The sequence below is a fragment of the Lucilia sericata genome, unplaced genomic scaffold (assembly GCF_015586225.1).
Source record: "Lucilia sericata isolate MDLA Ls3-8-SP2 unplaced genomic scaffold, ASM1558622v1 Contig000144F_arrow, whole genome shotgun sequence".
NCBI lineage: Eukaryota > Metazoa > Arthropoda > Insecta > Diptera > Calliphoridae > Lucilia > Lucilia sericata.
In genome coordinates, this window is record NW_023994176.1 from 302,268 (window position 1) to 318,226 (window position 15,959).

The 15,959-nt window shown below is 31.1% G+C and overlaps 3 protein-coding genes across 4 annotated transcripts in view; 2 read left to right on the forward strand and 1 right to left on the reverse strand.

The window, feature by feature from the left end:
• Positions 1 to 11,945, forward strand: part of LOC119601141 (putative serine protease K12H4.7) — a 198,892-nt gene extending 186,947 nt beyond the window's left edge. Inside the window, exons 1-7 of one of the 2 annotated variants that reach the window (XM_037951902.1) lie at positions 8,681 to 8,931; positions 10,351 to 10,532; positions 10,594 to 10,829; positions 10,892 to 11,123; positions 11,187 to 11,353; positions 11,425 to 11,715; positions 11,774 to 11,945. In XM_037951902.1, the coding sequence (XP_037807830.1) occupies positions 8,719 to 8,931; positions 10,351 to 10,532; positions 10,594 to 10,829; positions 10,892 to 11,123; positions 11,187 to 11,353; positions 11,425 to 11,715; positions 11,774 to 11,892 (1,440 nt within the window). In that variant the 5' untranslated portion in view covers positions 8,681 to 8,718 and the 3' untranslated portion in view covers positions 11,893 to 11,945. Of the gene's footprint in view, positions 1 to 8,680; positions 8,932 to 10,350; positions 10,533 to 10,593; positions 10,830 to 10,891; positions 11,124 to 11,186; positions 11,354 to 11,424; positions 11,716 to 11,773 lie in introns of those variants that run through there. The other variant, XM_037951903.1, reaches the window with a different exon arrangement.
• Positions 1 to 15,959, reverse strand: part of LOC119601138 (chromatin-remodeling ATPase INO80) — a 94,888-nt gene that overhangs the window by 45,652 nt on the left and 33,277 nt on the right. The window contains exons 11-13 of the mRNA XM_037951898.1: positions 5,349 to 5,507; positions 2,179 to 2,281; positions 2,017 to 2,120 (exon numbers count right to left, since the gene is read on the reverse strand). Coding sequence (XP_037807826.1) covers positions 2,017 to 2,120; positions 2,179 to 2,281; positions 5,349 to 5,507 — 366 coding nt within the window. The remainder of the gene's footprint in view (positions 1 to 2,016; positions 2,121 to 2,178; positions 2,282 to 5,348; positions 5,508 to 15,959) is intronic.
• Positions 12,739 to 15,382, forward strand: LOC119601142 (putative serine protease K12H4.7). The gene is made up of 6 exons (XM_037951904.1): positions 12,739 to 13,003; positions 13,066 to 13,483; positions 14,283 to 14,514; positions 14,575 to 14,741; positions 14,801 to 15,091; positions 15,156 to 15,382. Exons 1-6 carry the CDS (start codon positions 12,785 to 12,787, stop codon positions 15,260 to 15,262), a joined length of 1,434 nt encoding a protein of 477 aa, XP_037807832.1. The 5' UTR covers positions 12,739 to 12,784; the 3' UTR covers positions 15,263 to 15,382.

Consider the following 15,959-nt stretch of genomic DNA (forward strand, 5'->3'; position numbering starts at 1 on the left):
TAGTTCAGTTCTAGTTCAGTTCTAGTTCAGTTCTAGTTCAGTTCTAGTTCAGTTCTAGTCCAGTTCTAGTTCAGTTCTAGTTCAGTTCTAGTTCAGTTCTAGTTCAGTTCTAGTTCAGTTCTAGTTCAGTTCTAGTTCAGTTCTAGTTCAGTTCTAGTTCAGTTCTAGTTCAGTTTAAGTTCAGTTCTAGTTCAGTTCTAGTTCAGTTCTAGTTCAGTTCTAGTTCAGTTCTAGTTCAGTTCTAGTTCAGTTCTAGTTCAGTTCTAGTACAGTTCTAGTTCAGTTCAGTTCTAGTTCAGTTCAAGTTCAGTTCTAGTTCAGTTCAACTTCAGTTCCAGTTCATTTTTAGTTTCAGTTCTAGTTCAGTTCTAGTTCAGTTCTAGTCAGTTCTAGTTCAGTTCTAGTTCAGTTCTAGTTCAGTTCTAGTTCAGTTCTAGTTCAGTTCTAGTTCAGTTCTAGTTCAGTTCTAGTTCAGTTCTAGTTCAGTTCTAGTTCAGTTCTAGTTCAGTTCTAGTTCAGTTCTAGTTCAGTTCTAGTTCAGTTCTAGTTCAGTTCTAGTTCAGTTCTAGTTCAGTTCTAGTTCAGTTCTAGTTCAGTTCTAGTTCAGTTCTAGTTCAGTTCTAGTTCAGTTCTAGTTCAGTTCTAGTTCAGTTCTAGTTCAGTTCTAGTTCAGTTCTAGTTCAGTTCTAGTTCAGTTCTAGTTCAGTTCTAGTTCAGTTCTAGTTCAGTTCTAGTTCAGTTCTAGTTCAGTTCTAGTTCAGTTCTAGTTCAGTTCTAGTTCAGTTCTAGTTCAGTTCTAGTTCAGTTCTAGTTCAGTTCTAGTTCAGTTCTAGTTCAGTTCTAGTTCAGTTCTAGTTCAGTTCTAGTTCAGTTCTAGTTCAGTTCTAGTTCAGTTCTAGTTCAGTTCTAGTTCAGTTCTAGTTCAGTTCTAGTTCAGTTCTAGTTCAGTTCTAGTTCAGTTCTAGTTCAGTTCTAGTTCAGTTCTAGTTCAGTTCTAGTCAGTTCTAGTTCAGTTCTAGTTCAGTTCTAGTTCAGTTCTAGTTCAGTTCTAGTTCAGTTCTAGTTCAGTTCTAGTTCAGTTCTAGTTCAGTTCTAGTTCAGTTCTAGTTCAGTTCTAGTTCAGTTCTAGTTCAGTTCTAGTTCAGTTCTAGTTCAGTTCTAGTTCAGTTCTAGTTCAGTTCTAGTTCAGTTCTAGTTCAGTTCTAGTTCAGTTCTAGTTCAGTTCTAGTTCAGTTCTAGTTCAGTTCTAGTTCAGTTCTAGTTCAGTTCTAGTTCAGTTCTAGTTCAGTTCTAGTTCAGTTCTAGTTCAGTTCTAGTTCAGTTCTAGTTCAGTTCTAGTTCAGTTCTAGTCAGTTCTAGTTCAGTTCTAGTTCAGTTCTAGTTCAGTTCTAGTTCAGTTCTAGTTCAGTTCTAGTTCAGTTCTAGTTCAGTTCTAGTTCAGTTCTAGTTCAGTTCTAGTTCAGTTCTAGTTCAGTTCTAGTTCAGTTCTAGTTCAGTTCTAGTTCAGTTCTAGTTCAGTTCTAGTTCAGTTCTTTCTAGTTCAGTTCTAGTCAGTTCTAGTTCAGTTCTAGTTCAGTCTAGTTCAGTTCTATTTCAGTTCAGTCAGTTCTAGTTCAGTTCTAGTTCAGTTCTAGTTCAGTTCTAGTTCAGTTTCTAGTTCAGTTCTAGTCAGTTCTAGTTCAGTTCTAGTTCAGTTCTAGTTCAGTTCTAGTTCAGTTCTAGTTCAGTTCTAGTTCAGTTCTAGTTCAGTTCTAGTTCAGTTCTAGTTCAGTTCTAGTTCAGTTCTAGTTCAGTTCTAGTTCAGTTTAGTTCAGTTCTAGTTAAGTTCTAGTTCAGTTCTAGTTCAGTCTAGTCAGTTCTAGTTCAGTTCTAGGTTCAGTTCTAGTCAGTTCTAGTTTAGTCTAGTTCAGTTCTAGTTCAGTTCTAGTTCAGTTCTAGTTCAGCTCTAGTTCAGTTCTAGTTGAGATTTTTTTTAATTCTCTATTTCTACATATTTCCTTTTTGTCTCAAACATACCTTATTAGGTTGACGTTTCTTTTTCTCAGCAATTGTTGGCTGCTGATCTTTCGAACTAGTGGAGGCCGAAACATCCAAGGAGTTATTTTCAACTTTTTGGCGATCTGTAACAAAAAAATGTAAATAAAATATTTATTTTTACAAAACGATTCTAAAACTTACATTTCGTTTCAATTTCCTCATCATCCAATAGCAATGAAACTACTTCCTTCGGTTTAAGAGTATCTGGTTTGAAATTACCGCCACTAATAACCATGCGTTGAATCTGAAATTAATGCAAACAAAAGTAATAAACATAAACTTCATAATTTTTAAATACAAAATTTACAAAAAGGCGCCAAATTGTAACACTCGGATAAAAAAGAGCGCAACTTAGGAGGAAACAAGAGGAAGTATTTAAAAGTAATATTATATTATAAAATTAAAAAAATATTAAAAATATTTTTAAGAGTGATGTAGATGATGATTATCATTTAATATGCACACACTCAAAAATATATTAAACTAAATACTTAAGAGAATAAATTAAAAATACCCTTTTTTTTGAGCAACCGACAGAGGGACAGACAGACAGACCTTAATCAATATTTAAACCCTTATTTCGTGGTATTAAATGAAAAATACATAAAATGTTTTTGTGTCTCTAACAGAAAACAGAAATGATCATCACGTGCATAAACTTGAAAATTAAAAGACACAAGACATGATCATCCATCCCGGTATGAGTACTAAAGTGGTGGCATTTTACTGTTTTCTTGTACAAACTTCTAAGTAAAGAGATACTTTAACGTAAAGTAAGAAAATAAAAGAGTAAAGATAGTGAGTGTGGTATAGTGTAACGAACATGTAGGAATAGTTGGATTTAAAGAAGGTAGTTACACCCCAAAAGAGGAAAGAGGAAGGCGTAACAGATATGTCGCCTACCACCACAGAACAACAAACAAACGAACTTGCACTAAAAAAACACAACTAAAACAACAACAACATGGAGTATAAAAAAAGAACTGTATAATTAGTTTCCGGTAAACGAATAAACACTCATACTGCAAGTAGAGTCTATAAGACTGACGACGGACGGACAAACATTAATAACAACAACAACTAAAACATCTCAAGTGATCATGTTTCTTATTAAAAATTCAACATTTTACAACAACAAAAAACATTATAAATAAAAACTATATATAAAATAAAACAATGAATGACTGAACAAACGTTCGAATGAATGAAACTCTTGAATGAATATCATTGTCGTAAACAGAAGAAGTAAAAAATTACGACAACAACACGATTCATTGACAGAATCTGATAGAGAAGAAGAAGAAGAATGAAAATAGTGCAACTTAATGCAAGGCGGGTAATTAAGTATATCAGATAAAGTTGAAGGGGGTTCAATTGTTATGATCTTTAGAATAAGTTTTATTTGTATGAGGACTTTGCCTGGCAGGTAGACCTTCTACAGACTGTAGTCAATACAGAATCCAGAATATAATCAAGAAAGCCTGTAGACTACAGTTGATATAGTCTCTAGACTTTATTCCTATAGTACATATATTACAGACGATATAGTCTATATAGTCTCAAAACTATTGTCGATATAAACTATAGTCGATATACTATCTAGAATGTACTCGATATAGTCCCTATACTATAATCGATATTGTCTCTTGACTATTTTCGATATTTCCCTATACTATAGTCGATATAGTATCTAGACTATAATGGATATTGATGCGGTATAGTCTCCAAACTATTGTCGATATAGTTTCCAGACAATAATCCATATTGTCTCTAGACTATAATCAATATAGCTTCAATACTATAGTCGACATATTTTTAGGACTTTAGTTGATACAGTCACTGGACTATATTCGGACTATAATCAATATAGTGTACACTCTATAGTCGATATAATCTCCAAACTATAGTCTATAATGTATCCAAACTATAGGCTATATAGTATCCATGTTATATCCTTGCAGTACCCAGACTATAGATTGTGGTCGATATATGTCTTTAGATTGTGGTCGATTGTGGTCGAGGGTAGACTCTATACCCTTAAATTGGCTTAAGATCCTTAAATGGAGAAAATAACAAAACTCTGTGATCACTTTAATTCATTTATCGATCAATTCAAATATCGATCTTTATATAGAAAACCTACAAAATCTTAATAAAGGAACGCAATTAGAAAGCACTTATAACTTTCATCTAGTTAGTAAGATAGTTAGTTAGTTAGTTAGTTAGTTATTAATTAGTTAGTTAGTTAGTTAGTTAGTTAGTAGTTAGTTAGTTAGTTAGTTAGTTAGTTAGTTAGTTAGTTAGTTAGTAGTTAGTTAGTAGTTAGTTAGTTAGTTAGTTAGTTAGTTAGTTAGTTAGTTAGTTAGTTAGTTAGTTAGTTAGTTAGTTAGTTAGTTAGTTAGTTAGTTAGTTAGTTAGTTAGTTAGTTAGTTAGTTAGTTAGTTAGTTAGTTAGTTAGTTAGTAGTTAGTTAGTTAGTTAGTTAGTTAGTTAGTTAGTTAGTTAGTTAGTTAGTTAGTTAGTTAGTTAGTTAGTTAGTAGTAGTTAGTTAGTTAGTTAGTTAGTAGTTAGTTAGTTAACCCTAACCCACCTCCTCCGGTCTACCAGACTAGTACTCTAACCACTAACCTACCGGAGTCTACTTTCATCTAAAATCGAATTCTATATGATGAGCTTCAATAACGAAAACTTGTAATCACTTCTTAAATACTAAAAAATAAATACTTCTTCTCTTTTCCTCTTATATTCACTTTAAATTTCCTTAATCATTGAAAAAAACCCTACTTTAAAACCATTATCATTATATGTTAATTTTTAACTCTATTACACTAAACCTAAATCTCTCTACACGTCCATCAAACCATCCATCCTATCTACCCAACTCTTTTATACAAATTCTGTTCCTCCCGGCCTCTCTCCTCTAAAGCACGTGTCTAATATGCGGGTACCTTTTTCCCATTTTTCTGCCACAAACAAGTGTTACATTGTTGTAGCTAATAATAATAATAATGATCTGTTTTCTTTCGTTACTCGTTTTTTTCCACACTTCAATTTCATATTGTTTTAATCGGACGACAATTGTGTTGTTTTTGTGCAACAGCAACATTGTGGTTTCCTTTCCATAATGTCCAAATGATGTTGACAACCTTCTATTGTCACCAACATTGAGAATGATGGTGCTGACGATCGTCATCAACATTATTTGACATAAAACCACAATTATATTTACAAAAGTTAAATAAATGATAAGATCCACAGCAAAAAAAAGAGCAAAAGTTATTTATATAGTTTTGTTTTTTTTGCTTTACTTACCTCACTTTTTTCTCGTGCTCTTTGCAGAATGCGTTCTTCTATGGTTCCTTTGCAGATTAAACGATATACAGTGACTTGTTTCGTTTGACCCAATCGATGAGCTCGATCCATAGCCTGTTGATCGACGGTGGGATTCCAATCGGAATCATAGAAAATGACCTGAAATTATATAAAAAAGGGAAAGGGAAAATTAATACTATGTAGAGATCAATCATATTTTGAGAATCGTGAAATGTTTAAAGAGAGATATCAATATGATCATGCTGAAAAGTTTTTAGTCCGAACAATTCGACTAAATTCTGACAAATCTGTAAAGCGTGAAATTTTATTAATATTTTTCTGAATTAACTATTCAAACCTTCTTCATGATCATAAATTTTAAGACGCCTCTAAAAACCGAATACTTTTGAAATACTAAACATATCAAAGGATTAGATTACCACTTCCGAACTGTCTTAAGATTCCTATTAAACTATTATAATAATAATGGTAAAACAAAACCGGAAACGTTTTTGATCTAAGAATAAAAACTCAAGAAAACCCAAACACGTGTTCAAATCAAAAGAATATCAAAATAAAATTTAATACTACTCTTATGCTAATCAAGCTAATTTTCTAAACCTTTAAAAGAAAAATACTACCGAAAAAGAAATTTAAATAATTTATAGTCCTACTGCAGACATTAAAACTAGACAATATAATGAAAAACCCCGTCAAGCATTTCCTAATAAATAAAAACCCCAAAAAGAAAACAACCCTTTTTTCGTTACAACCAAAATTTTATTTAAAATTAAAACACATACAACTTGTACGTGATGGAACACTTAAAGAAAATCTCTTTTCAAAAAAGGGATCTTTTTTAAAAACGAAACAAAAAAATCAAAATGATAATTTTGAAGTGTTTAGACATGATAATCTGGAATAAGAGGGCAATTTAAGTAGGCGTCAAAATGTTCATAACAATTGTTTAAACGAATATGTGTAGAGTAATGTTTGGCATCTTAAACAGTTTTTTTGTTGCTTTTCAATTATAAAATTATGAACATTGTTTGGGGTTTTTATGTAACGAGGACACTTATTTAAAAAAAAATTATAACGAGAGGTAGTACTGCATAAGTAAATATATCCGGTTTAGGATTAGTCTTTTCTTGTTGTTTGTAAAAGTCTTGGTAAATTTTTGAATAGGGGGAAGTGAAAACTGGGTTTTGTAAAGGCATAAAGAAGCAGGAGGGCGTTTGAATATTAAATTAAAATAATTTTAGAAATTATAAATAAATAATTTAGTTCAATTAGAATTCAAAATCTTTACAATCCTAAAACTTATTAGACAAAGTTATTGATCCTAGTCTATATCTATTAACTATAGTCAAAATACTCTCTAGATTGAAGTCGATATACTCTCTAGATTATAGTCGATATATCTTTTATACTGCAGTCGACAATAATTGATATAGCTTAAGACTATAGTCGTAATAGTCTCTAGATTATAGTCGATAGAATCTCCGAACTATAGTCGATATAGTCTCTAAAATGTAGTCGATATAGTATCCAAACTATAGTCGATATAGTATCTAAACTCTAGTAAATAGTTTCTAAACTATATCCAATATAGTGCCTAGACTACAGTTGACATTGCCTCTTGACTATAGTCGAAGTACTCTTTAAATTGTATTCGATATAATATCTAGACTAAAGTCATTACAGTCTCGAGACTATAGACGTTATAGTCGCTAGAATAGAACTATGTTCAATATAGGCTCTAAACTATAGTGGATATAGTCTTAAGAATATATTTGATATAGTATATATATAGGCTATAGTCTTTATAGTCTCAAGACTATAGAATATGTTATCTCTAGGCTATAGTCGTTATAGTCCCAAGACTATAGTAGATGTAGTCTCTTGGTTATAGTCGATACAGTCTCTAGAGTATAGTCGATATAGTCTGTAGCCTATAATTGATATAATATCTAGCCTATAGATACTAGACCATGATCAGAGTCTTCACAGTCTAATAAATTTAAAATATTTTTTACCTTGTTGCTGTGGAATGGGTGAGCAGTACGAAGGACCATAAAATTTTCTGTATTTTTAAATAGAACTTTGATATTTCATGCTTTTAAAACAATATTCTACTATCTGAAAGATCATTGAACTGTCCATCTTTATCTCTTAAGCTAAATTTTAACTATTATATAGAAATTTATAATGGAACTCATTAAAGTTTAAAATCACGGTTCGAAGGACCATTTTTTTTAGCAAAAATAGTTCAAAATTTTAAAATTCCTTGAGATTTCAATGAAAATAAGCAATAAGTAAATAACATTATTTCAGCGTTATATGGCCAATGATGAATTCTATCAAGACTATAACACCCGGTTCCATAAGTATTGTATAGAGAACAGAGTTATTATGGTAAAAAATGGTCCGTAAGATAAAGTATTTTTCTTAATGAAAATTTATTTAATTTTTTATTAAAATAATCTCCACTTCAGTGATCTATCCAACGTGAACATGAAATATGTGAATGTTCGTCAGGCCTTGGCCAATTTGGCCCATTTTATATGCACCATAAAAGCCACCATAACGGGCATGGAAAATTGTAAAGTCATATTAAGTGGTGGATCATATTCGGCTACCATGGTGACCATTCAAGTACCTGAAAGATCGTTGAACTGTTCTTTATCTCTCAAGCCAAGTTTTTAATATTTATAAATATTTTGGAAATTCCTCTAAATTTCTCCCATTTTAATAAGTTGCTAATTTTATGCTAAAAATCACAAATTGTGCTCTAGTTATTTATAAATTAAGAAACAAAATAATAAAATCACCAAATTTGTTTCTAACAAAAATAACGTGTTTTGAATTTAAAATATAGAAAAAACCTCAAAAATTTCTTTAGAAAATTTTAATCTTAAATATTGAAACATTTCTAAACTATTTATTTAAAAAAAAGTAAATATATTGGTAAATATTTTATAAATTAAGTTTAACAAGCAATTAAATAGGTGCGAAACTTATAACAAGTATTCTATAATAGATAATTAAACTAATAGTAAAAGTTTAAGTAGTTTATTTAACACATATCTATGGAGGTTTAGGTCAAATAACTGCATGAAATACTATAACTATTAAAAAGCCAGCAGAGACGCACTAACCAAAAGGGGTTAACTGTAACTGAGTATAAAAGATAACATAAAATTTAATAAAACCCTTGGGGTGCTATAAAATTGACTTCTACGCCTCTTTTTTTAGTTAGATAAAGTTTTTCACTATTTCTTTTACAATAAAGCTGTCATATATAAAGCCTTTACAATTTCCTTACATTAACCACTAAATCAAATTGTAGTTTTGTGCAAAGTGTCTAAAAATGTTTAAATTTATTTTAGTTAAATTAGTGGTTCCAATTTTACTGTTTGGGTCTTTAAACGTTATTCGCGCTGATCATGTTTTCTTGAGAGCTTTTAGAAATTTGCACAAGGATCCTGGCCCACGAGGTTCTACTCGAGCTCATGTTGAAACAAAATGGATAGAACAAAAATTGGATCATTTTAATGAGAATGATAATAGAACGTGGCAAATGGTAAAAATTAATTAAAAAGAATGTGTGATTCGAAGGACCATTTTGATACAAAGTTTTTTGATTTTTTATAACAAAATTTTAAGTTTTAAACCAAAATCTTATAAAAAATAAATCGCGATATCATGTTTCGAAGGTCCATGTTTCTTAGAATGCAATTAAAGTGAAAATTTAAAGAAAAACTTAAAAAATCTGATTCGAAGGACCATTTAATATACTAAAAAGTTAATTAAAAGAATATTTAAAACTTAAATTTTTAAACAAAAAATTTTCCATATTTAAACTAATTAGTTAAAGAAAACTATGTTCAATACTTATCACGGTTCGAAGGATCCTTTGTTTCAAATGATATTAATGTGAAATTTAACAATTTTTAAACTATGAGCAAAAGTACTATGACCCGAAGAAAATTTCCCAATTAAAAAAAGAAAACAATTAATAAAAGTTAAAAAAAATAATCAATTATTAAATGTCTAAAGTATCATCATGGTTCGAAGGACCATTTTTCTTGATAGTTTTGAATGGAATAAGTTCAACAAATAAATATTTTGATAAACATTAGGAAACAAACAAAAAAATCAATTAAAATAAATTAATTGGTTAAAATTAACTGAATCATAGCTCGAAGGACCATGTTTTCAAAATGCAATTGAAATGAAATTTAAAGTCTTTAAATAAAAATCTAACAGATTTAAGGTTATAATAAGGCTTAAGGGAAAAAACAATAAAACAAAACTCAATAGAGTATAAAATCAAGGTTCGAAGGACCATTTTTCTTAAAGCTTTATTGGACAGCTATTTAAGGAAATACGGCTGATTTTGGTTTTTTCGCATAATAATCGAATTTTTACGGAAAATTCAATGACAGAATTTCTTTAACGTGTATTTAAGGAATTGTGGTTCGAAGGACCAAATGTAATTAAATTGAAATTTAAACACTTTTATGTCTTTAAAAATAAATCAGGAAAAATAGGAAAAATAATTCACGTAAATAAAAAACCTTGATAGCAAAACCTTGTAATGAGACTCAGCAAAGTTTAAAATCAAGGTCCAAAGGACCATTTTTCTTAAATCTTTATTGTAAATCTTATTTATATGCTATTTAAGGAAATACTGCCGATTTTGGATTTTTCGTATAATATTCGGAAAATTTAATGACAGAATTTCTTTAATTTCTGAATGGAACATTTATTTCAGAAATTATGGTCCGAAGGACCAACCGTAATTAAATTGAAATTTAAACATTTTTATGTCTTTCAATATAAATCAGGAAAATTCAAGTAAATAAGAACCCTTAATGGCAAAAGTTTATATTAAAAATCAGCAAAGTTTTAAATCATGGTTCGCAAGACCCCTTTCCTTAAAACAGTTCTAAATTTTCGAGATTTTAATGAAAATAACCAATAAATAACATAATTTTAGCGTTATATGGCCAATGATGAATTCTATCAAGAAGGTGGCCCCTTATTTATACACGTGGGAGGAGAATGGACTATATCACCGGGGTCTATTAGTAGTGGTCATATGTATGATATGGCTAAGGAAAATAATGCCTATTTATTCTACACAGAACATCGTTACTATGGTAAAAGTAGACCTGTAAGGTAAAGTACTTTTTTAAATGAAAATCTATTCGATTTTCTGTTAAAATAATTTCTGTTGCAGCGATCTTTCCAATGAGAACATGAAATATCTGCATGTTCGCCAGGCCTTGGCCGATTTGGCTCATTTTATACGCACCATGAAAGCCACCATACCGGGCATGGAAAATTCTAAAGTCATATTAAGTGGTGGCTCATATTCGGCTACCATGGTGACCTGGTTTAAGAAATTATATCCTGATTTAGCTACCGGATGTTGGGCCTCATCGGCACCTTTATTTGCTAAAGTAGATTTTGTGGGTGAGTATATTAAAATCAAACTTCTTCTACATGATTTAGTTCAAGTTCATGTCTAATTACAGAATATAAAGAAGTTACTGGTGAATCTATACGTTTAGTGGGCGGTGATTCCTGTTACAATCGCATTTTAAATGGTATACAACAGTTGGAGAAAATGTTAAACGAAAATAGATCGGCGGATTTGCGGAGTTCCTTAAATATTTGTGATAGCTTCGATGATAACAATGAATTAGATGTTTGGGTGTTATTTTCCACCATTTCGGATATATTTGCGGGTATTGTGCAAAATCATCAGTAAGTCCAAAGAAAAATTCATTTTAAATTCCATATAAAAATTATGTTTTGATTCTTAATTAGTGGCAATACCATACAAAATGCCTGCAATAAAATCATGGAGGGTGAAGATGACTTAAAAGGTTTTACCAATTTTATGTTGCGTTATTTTGATAATAAAAATTGTACCGATATTACCTATAAAACCTCGGTGGAAGATATTAAAGATACCAAATTTGGCAATGGCATGAGTAAGTAAAGAAAATTTTAAATATTATTTTATATAATAGAGGAAGAAGGAATTAAATTAAACTCTATTTAGTACGTCAATGGTTCTATCAGACCTGCAACGAATATGGTTGGTATCAGACCTCGGGGTCTAAGCAACAGCCTTTTGGCACCAAATTCCCCGCTAAATTATATACCACTTTGTGTCAAGATGCTTATGGCGAGGAATTTACGGAGGAATATATCGAAAATCAAGTTAAGAAAACTAATGAATTTTTTGGAGGTCTACAACCTGAAGTTGAAAATGTCTATATGACTCATGGCCAATTGGATCCTTGGCGGGCAATGGGTATACAGGAAGAGGGCAAAGCTACCATTATACCAAGTAAGTTGAGCGATTTTAAAAGTATTCTTATAGATTACTGATTATATATTTTTTGTAGTGCGTGCTCATTGTAAAGATTTTGGTTCCATAACGGATAAGGACAATGAAGAACTGAAAGCTTCGAAATTGAAACTTATGGAATTAGTAAAGGAGTGGTTAAAGGAGTTGAGGAATTAAAAACAAATATGTAATTTAAAAAGTTTTCATAAAATAAAATATTAAGCAAAAACCAGATTTAATTTTTTTAAAGAAAATTGAAGTGATCGCAGATTTTTGCTATTTTCTCAATTGGTGTATTTTTTTAAGGATTCTTACAGCCGATTTTAGGTTCTCCATGTCAAAAACGCTTTTTGGTGGAAAATAAAAGTGATCACAAGTTTTCACTATTTCCTCAACTGGAGAGTTATTAAATGATCTTCATGCGATTTTGAATATATCATATAAAAAACGATTTTTAATGGAAAATATGAGTAATCACATATTTTTTCTATTTTCTCAATCGGATCGTTATTTAGGGATCTATTCCGACTTTAGATGTCTCATATAAAAATCCACTATTTTCTCAATTTATTTAATGATTTTCACCCGATTTTAAGTTATCGATTGATTTTTATTGAAAAATATGAGTGATCAAAGGTGTTTGCCTTTTCTCAATTGAAGAGATCAACAGTGAATTTCAGGGGTTTCCATATAAAGAAATCTCTTTTTCGTTAAAGGTAAAGGTGATCGCAGAATTTCGCTATTATTTAAGCATCTTAAGTCGATTCTGGGGATTTCCTATAATAATCGATATTTGAAGGGAAGTATAACACATTTTAGTTTTTGTTTTGGTCACTTGTTCTTTTGCTCGGTTAGATAATTCTCGATTACCACTAATTGTTTAGATTAGATTGATATTTTTTTAACACATGTATACAAACTGCTATCTTTGGATTTATTATGTACATAGTTAAGTAATTTTATCAATTAAATTATTTATAAGAAATATAGAACGATTGAACTTTTGAAGAATTTATGCAAGCACTTAAAATTTCAGTCTTCAGGAGGATTTCATTGAAGACAGATCGAAATGGCTAAATTTGTCCTAATTGTAACAGCTCTATTGGCTGTATTAGCTTTTGCTAAAGCCACTGAAGAGGAGGAAGTACCAGCATTTGTTAAAATTTTCAATGAATTACACAAGGATCCAGCGCCACAACAAGGGTCTACGAGAGCTAATGTTAAAACTTTATGGATTGAACAGAAATTGGATCATTTTGATTCCAATGAAACTAGGACTTGGCAAATGGTTAGTTTAAAAATAATATATATATTTTTTTTGAAACTCGTTAATAACTTTCTTATTTCCAGCGTTATATGTCCAACGATGAGTTCTTCAAACCCGGTGGTCCCATATTTATCTATGTGGGCGGTGAATGGTTTATTTCCCCCGGTTTCATAACAGGTGGTCATGTTTACGATATGGCTAAGGAACATAATGGTTATTTGTTTTATACCGAACATCGTTTCTATGGCGAAAGTAAACCCACTGAACATATGACCAATGAAAACTTGCAATATTTAAGTGTTCAACAAGCTTTAGCCGATTTGGCTCATTTTATACGCACCATGAAGGCCACCATACCGGGTTTGGAAAATTCAAAGACTATTTTGACTGGAGGTTCATATTCGGCGACTATGGTGACTTGGTTTAAGAAATTATATCCCGATTTGGCCGCTGGTTGTTGGGCCTCTAGTCCTCCTTTGTATGCTAGAATTGATTATTACGGTGAGTTTTTAAAGGAGTTTTTTGTTTAACGTAAGACGTTGTGTCTAAAAAGACGTAGTCTTTTAGAAGAAGTAATCTTTAAGAAAACGTAGTCTTTAAGAAGACATAAACATTAGGAATACGTAATCTCTATGGAGACGTAGTAGATGTATTTTTTTAACAGACGTAGTCTTAAAGAAAACGTTGTCTTTAAGAAGATGTAGTTTCTTAAGTAGATGTGGTCTTTAAGAAGACGTAGTTAAGACTACGAAAACATAATTTTTATTACTATGCAGTTTTTAATAAGACGTAGTATTTAATATAACGTAGTTTTTAATAAAACGTAGTCCATAAAAGGACATAAGCCATAAAAGGATGTAGTCCATAATAGGACATAGTCCTTCATAGGACGTAGTCTTTTATAGGACGTAGTCCTTAATAGGACGTAGTCCTTAATAGGACGTAGCTAAAAGTAAGACGCAATCATTCACAGGACGTAGTCCTTAATAGTCGTTAATAAGACGTAGCCAATAGTAGTATGTAGTCCATGTTAGGACATAGTTCAAAATAGGACGCAGTCCTTAAAAGGGCTTTAAAAAGACACAGTTACTATTTAGACGTTAACTTTAGTAAAATGTAGTTTTCTCTAAAACTAATTCTTTAGGAAGTCTCAGACATTAAAAAGACATGGAGTGTATGGAATCTTCTAAAGGATGTAGTATCCAATACGTAGATTTCGATTAGTCGAAGTCTTAAGAAAGACGTAGCATTTATTAATACAAAGTCTTTAATGCTCTTTCTTGCTCTCTCCCTCATCCAGAATACAAAGAAATCATGGGTCAATCTATTAAACTAGTAAGTGGTGATACTTGTCACGATCGCATCAAACGTGGTTTTGATGAATTAGAATCGATGTTTGCCAACAAACGTGGAGCTGAAGTCAAAGCTATGTTGAAATTGTGCAATTCATTCAACGAAAATAATGATTTGGATGTATGGACATTGTTCTATGAAATTTCTGAATTATTTGCCAATTTGATACAAGCTCACAAGTAAGTCCATACGAAAACTATATATAAATAAAAATGAATCTACATTTAATCCTAAAACAGTGATGGCGATATCCAAAGTGCCTGCAGACGTATAATGGACGGTTCCAGTGATGTTGTGGGTTTGGCTAATTATATTGTATATAAATTTAATGCCAGAACCTGTACCGATATGTCATATCGTGGTTATTTGAATATGTTTAAGGATTCTGCCTATAGCACCAATATTAGTAAGTTGAATTTGAAGCTAATTTAAAGATTTATTTTAATAAATTTTTGTTTTTACTAGTGCGTCCTTGGATTTATCAGACCTGCAATGAAGTGGGTTGGTATCAGACCTCTACCTCACGCAATCAACCTTTCGGTACTAAATATCCTTTGGTATTCTTTACTACTCTCTGTGGTGATGCTTATGGTGAAAAGTTTACCAAGGAATATATTGAAAAACGTTTGATAGAAACCAATAAAATCTTTGGTGGTCTTAATCCGGAAGTAGAAAATGTTTATATGACTCATGGCCAATTGGATCCTTGGAGATCGGCTGGTTTAGAAGATCCTGAAAAAGTTACCATAATACCTTGTAAGTGGATGATTATGCCTGATACCTTTTAGTTGTTATTATTAATAATCCCTTTTCATTACAGACCACGCCCACTGCAAAGATTTGGGTTCGATTAGCGATCGGGATACCCCTGAACTTAGAGCTTCTAAGGAGAAGGTAGCTGCCTTGGTTAGACAGTGGTTGGCTTAATTGCACGCGCCTGTTTTAATTTTAGCATGAATTTATTATTTTCTTTTTAATTTTTCCGATTTGTACAGTATTTATTATTTTATTGTAACAATAAATTCATTTAATATTTTTTTAAGATTATAAATATGGTTCTCTGTTATCAGAATTTTGAAATTGAAAATTTTGTATTTAGAGATAAAGTTGCAAATAATTATTATCGTTTATTTGCTATCGCATCGTTTTTAGTTAGAATATTTTTGCTATAAATCAAAGTTAATGCAATCGTTTTGTAATGTGGTAATCAATTTTGTGAATGAAATAACCGGATGATAGATTAAAATGGGGCAAATAGAACCACACGTTTGAAGTTTCATATAGAATAGTATGACGTAGTCTTCATTAAGACGTAATATTTAGTAAGACGTCATCTTTAAGAAGACATAACGTTTAATAAGAGACAATAAGACGTAATATTCAGTAAAACGTAGTTTTTAACAAGACGTAGTGCGTTGGAAGACATAGTCTTTGATAATACGTAATCTTTAGTACTACGAAGACTTCAGTAAAACGAAGTCTTTAATATGACGTAGTGTTTAGTAAGAAGTAGTCTTAAGTAAGACGTTAGACGTAGCCTTTAGTAAGACGTTAGACATGGTCTTTAGTTAAAAGTAGTCCTTAGATAGACGTAGTCTTAAGTAAGACGTAGTAAAACAAAGTC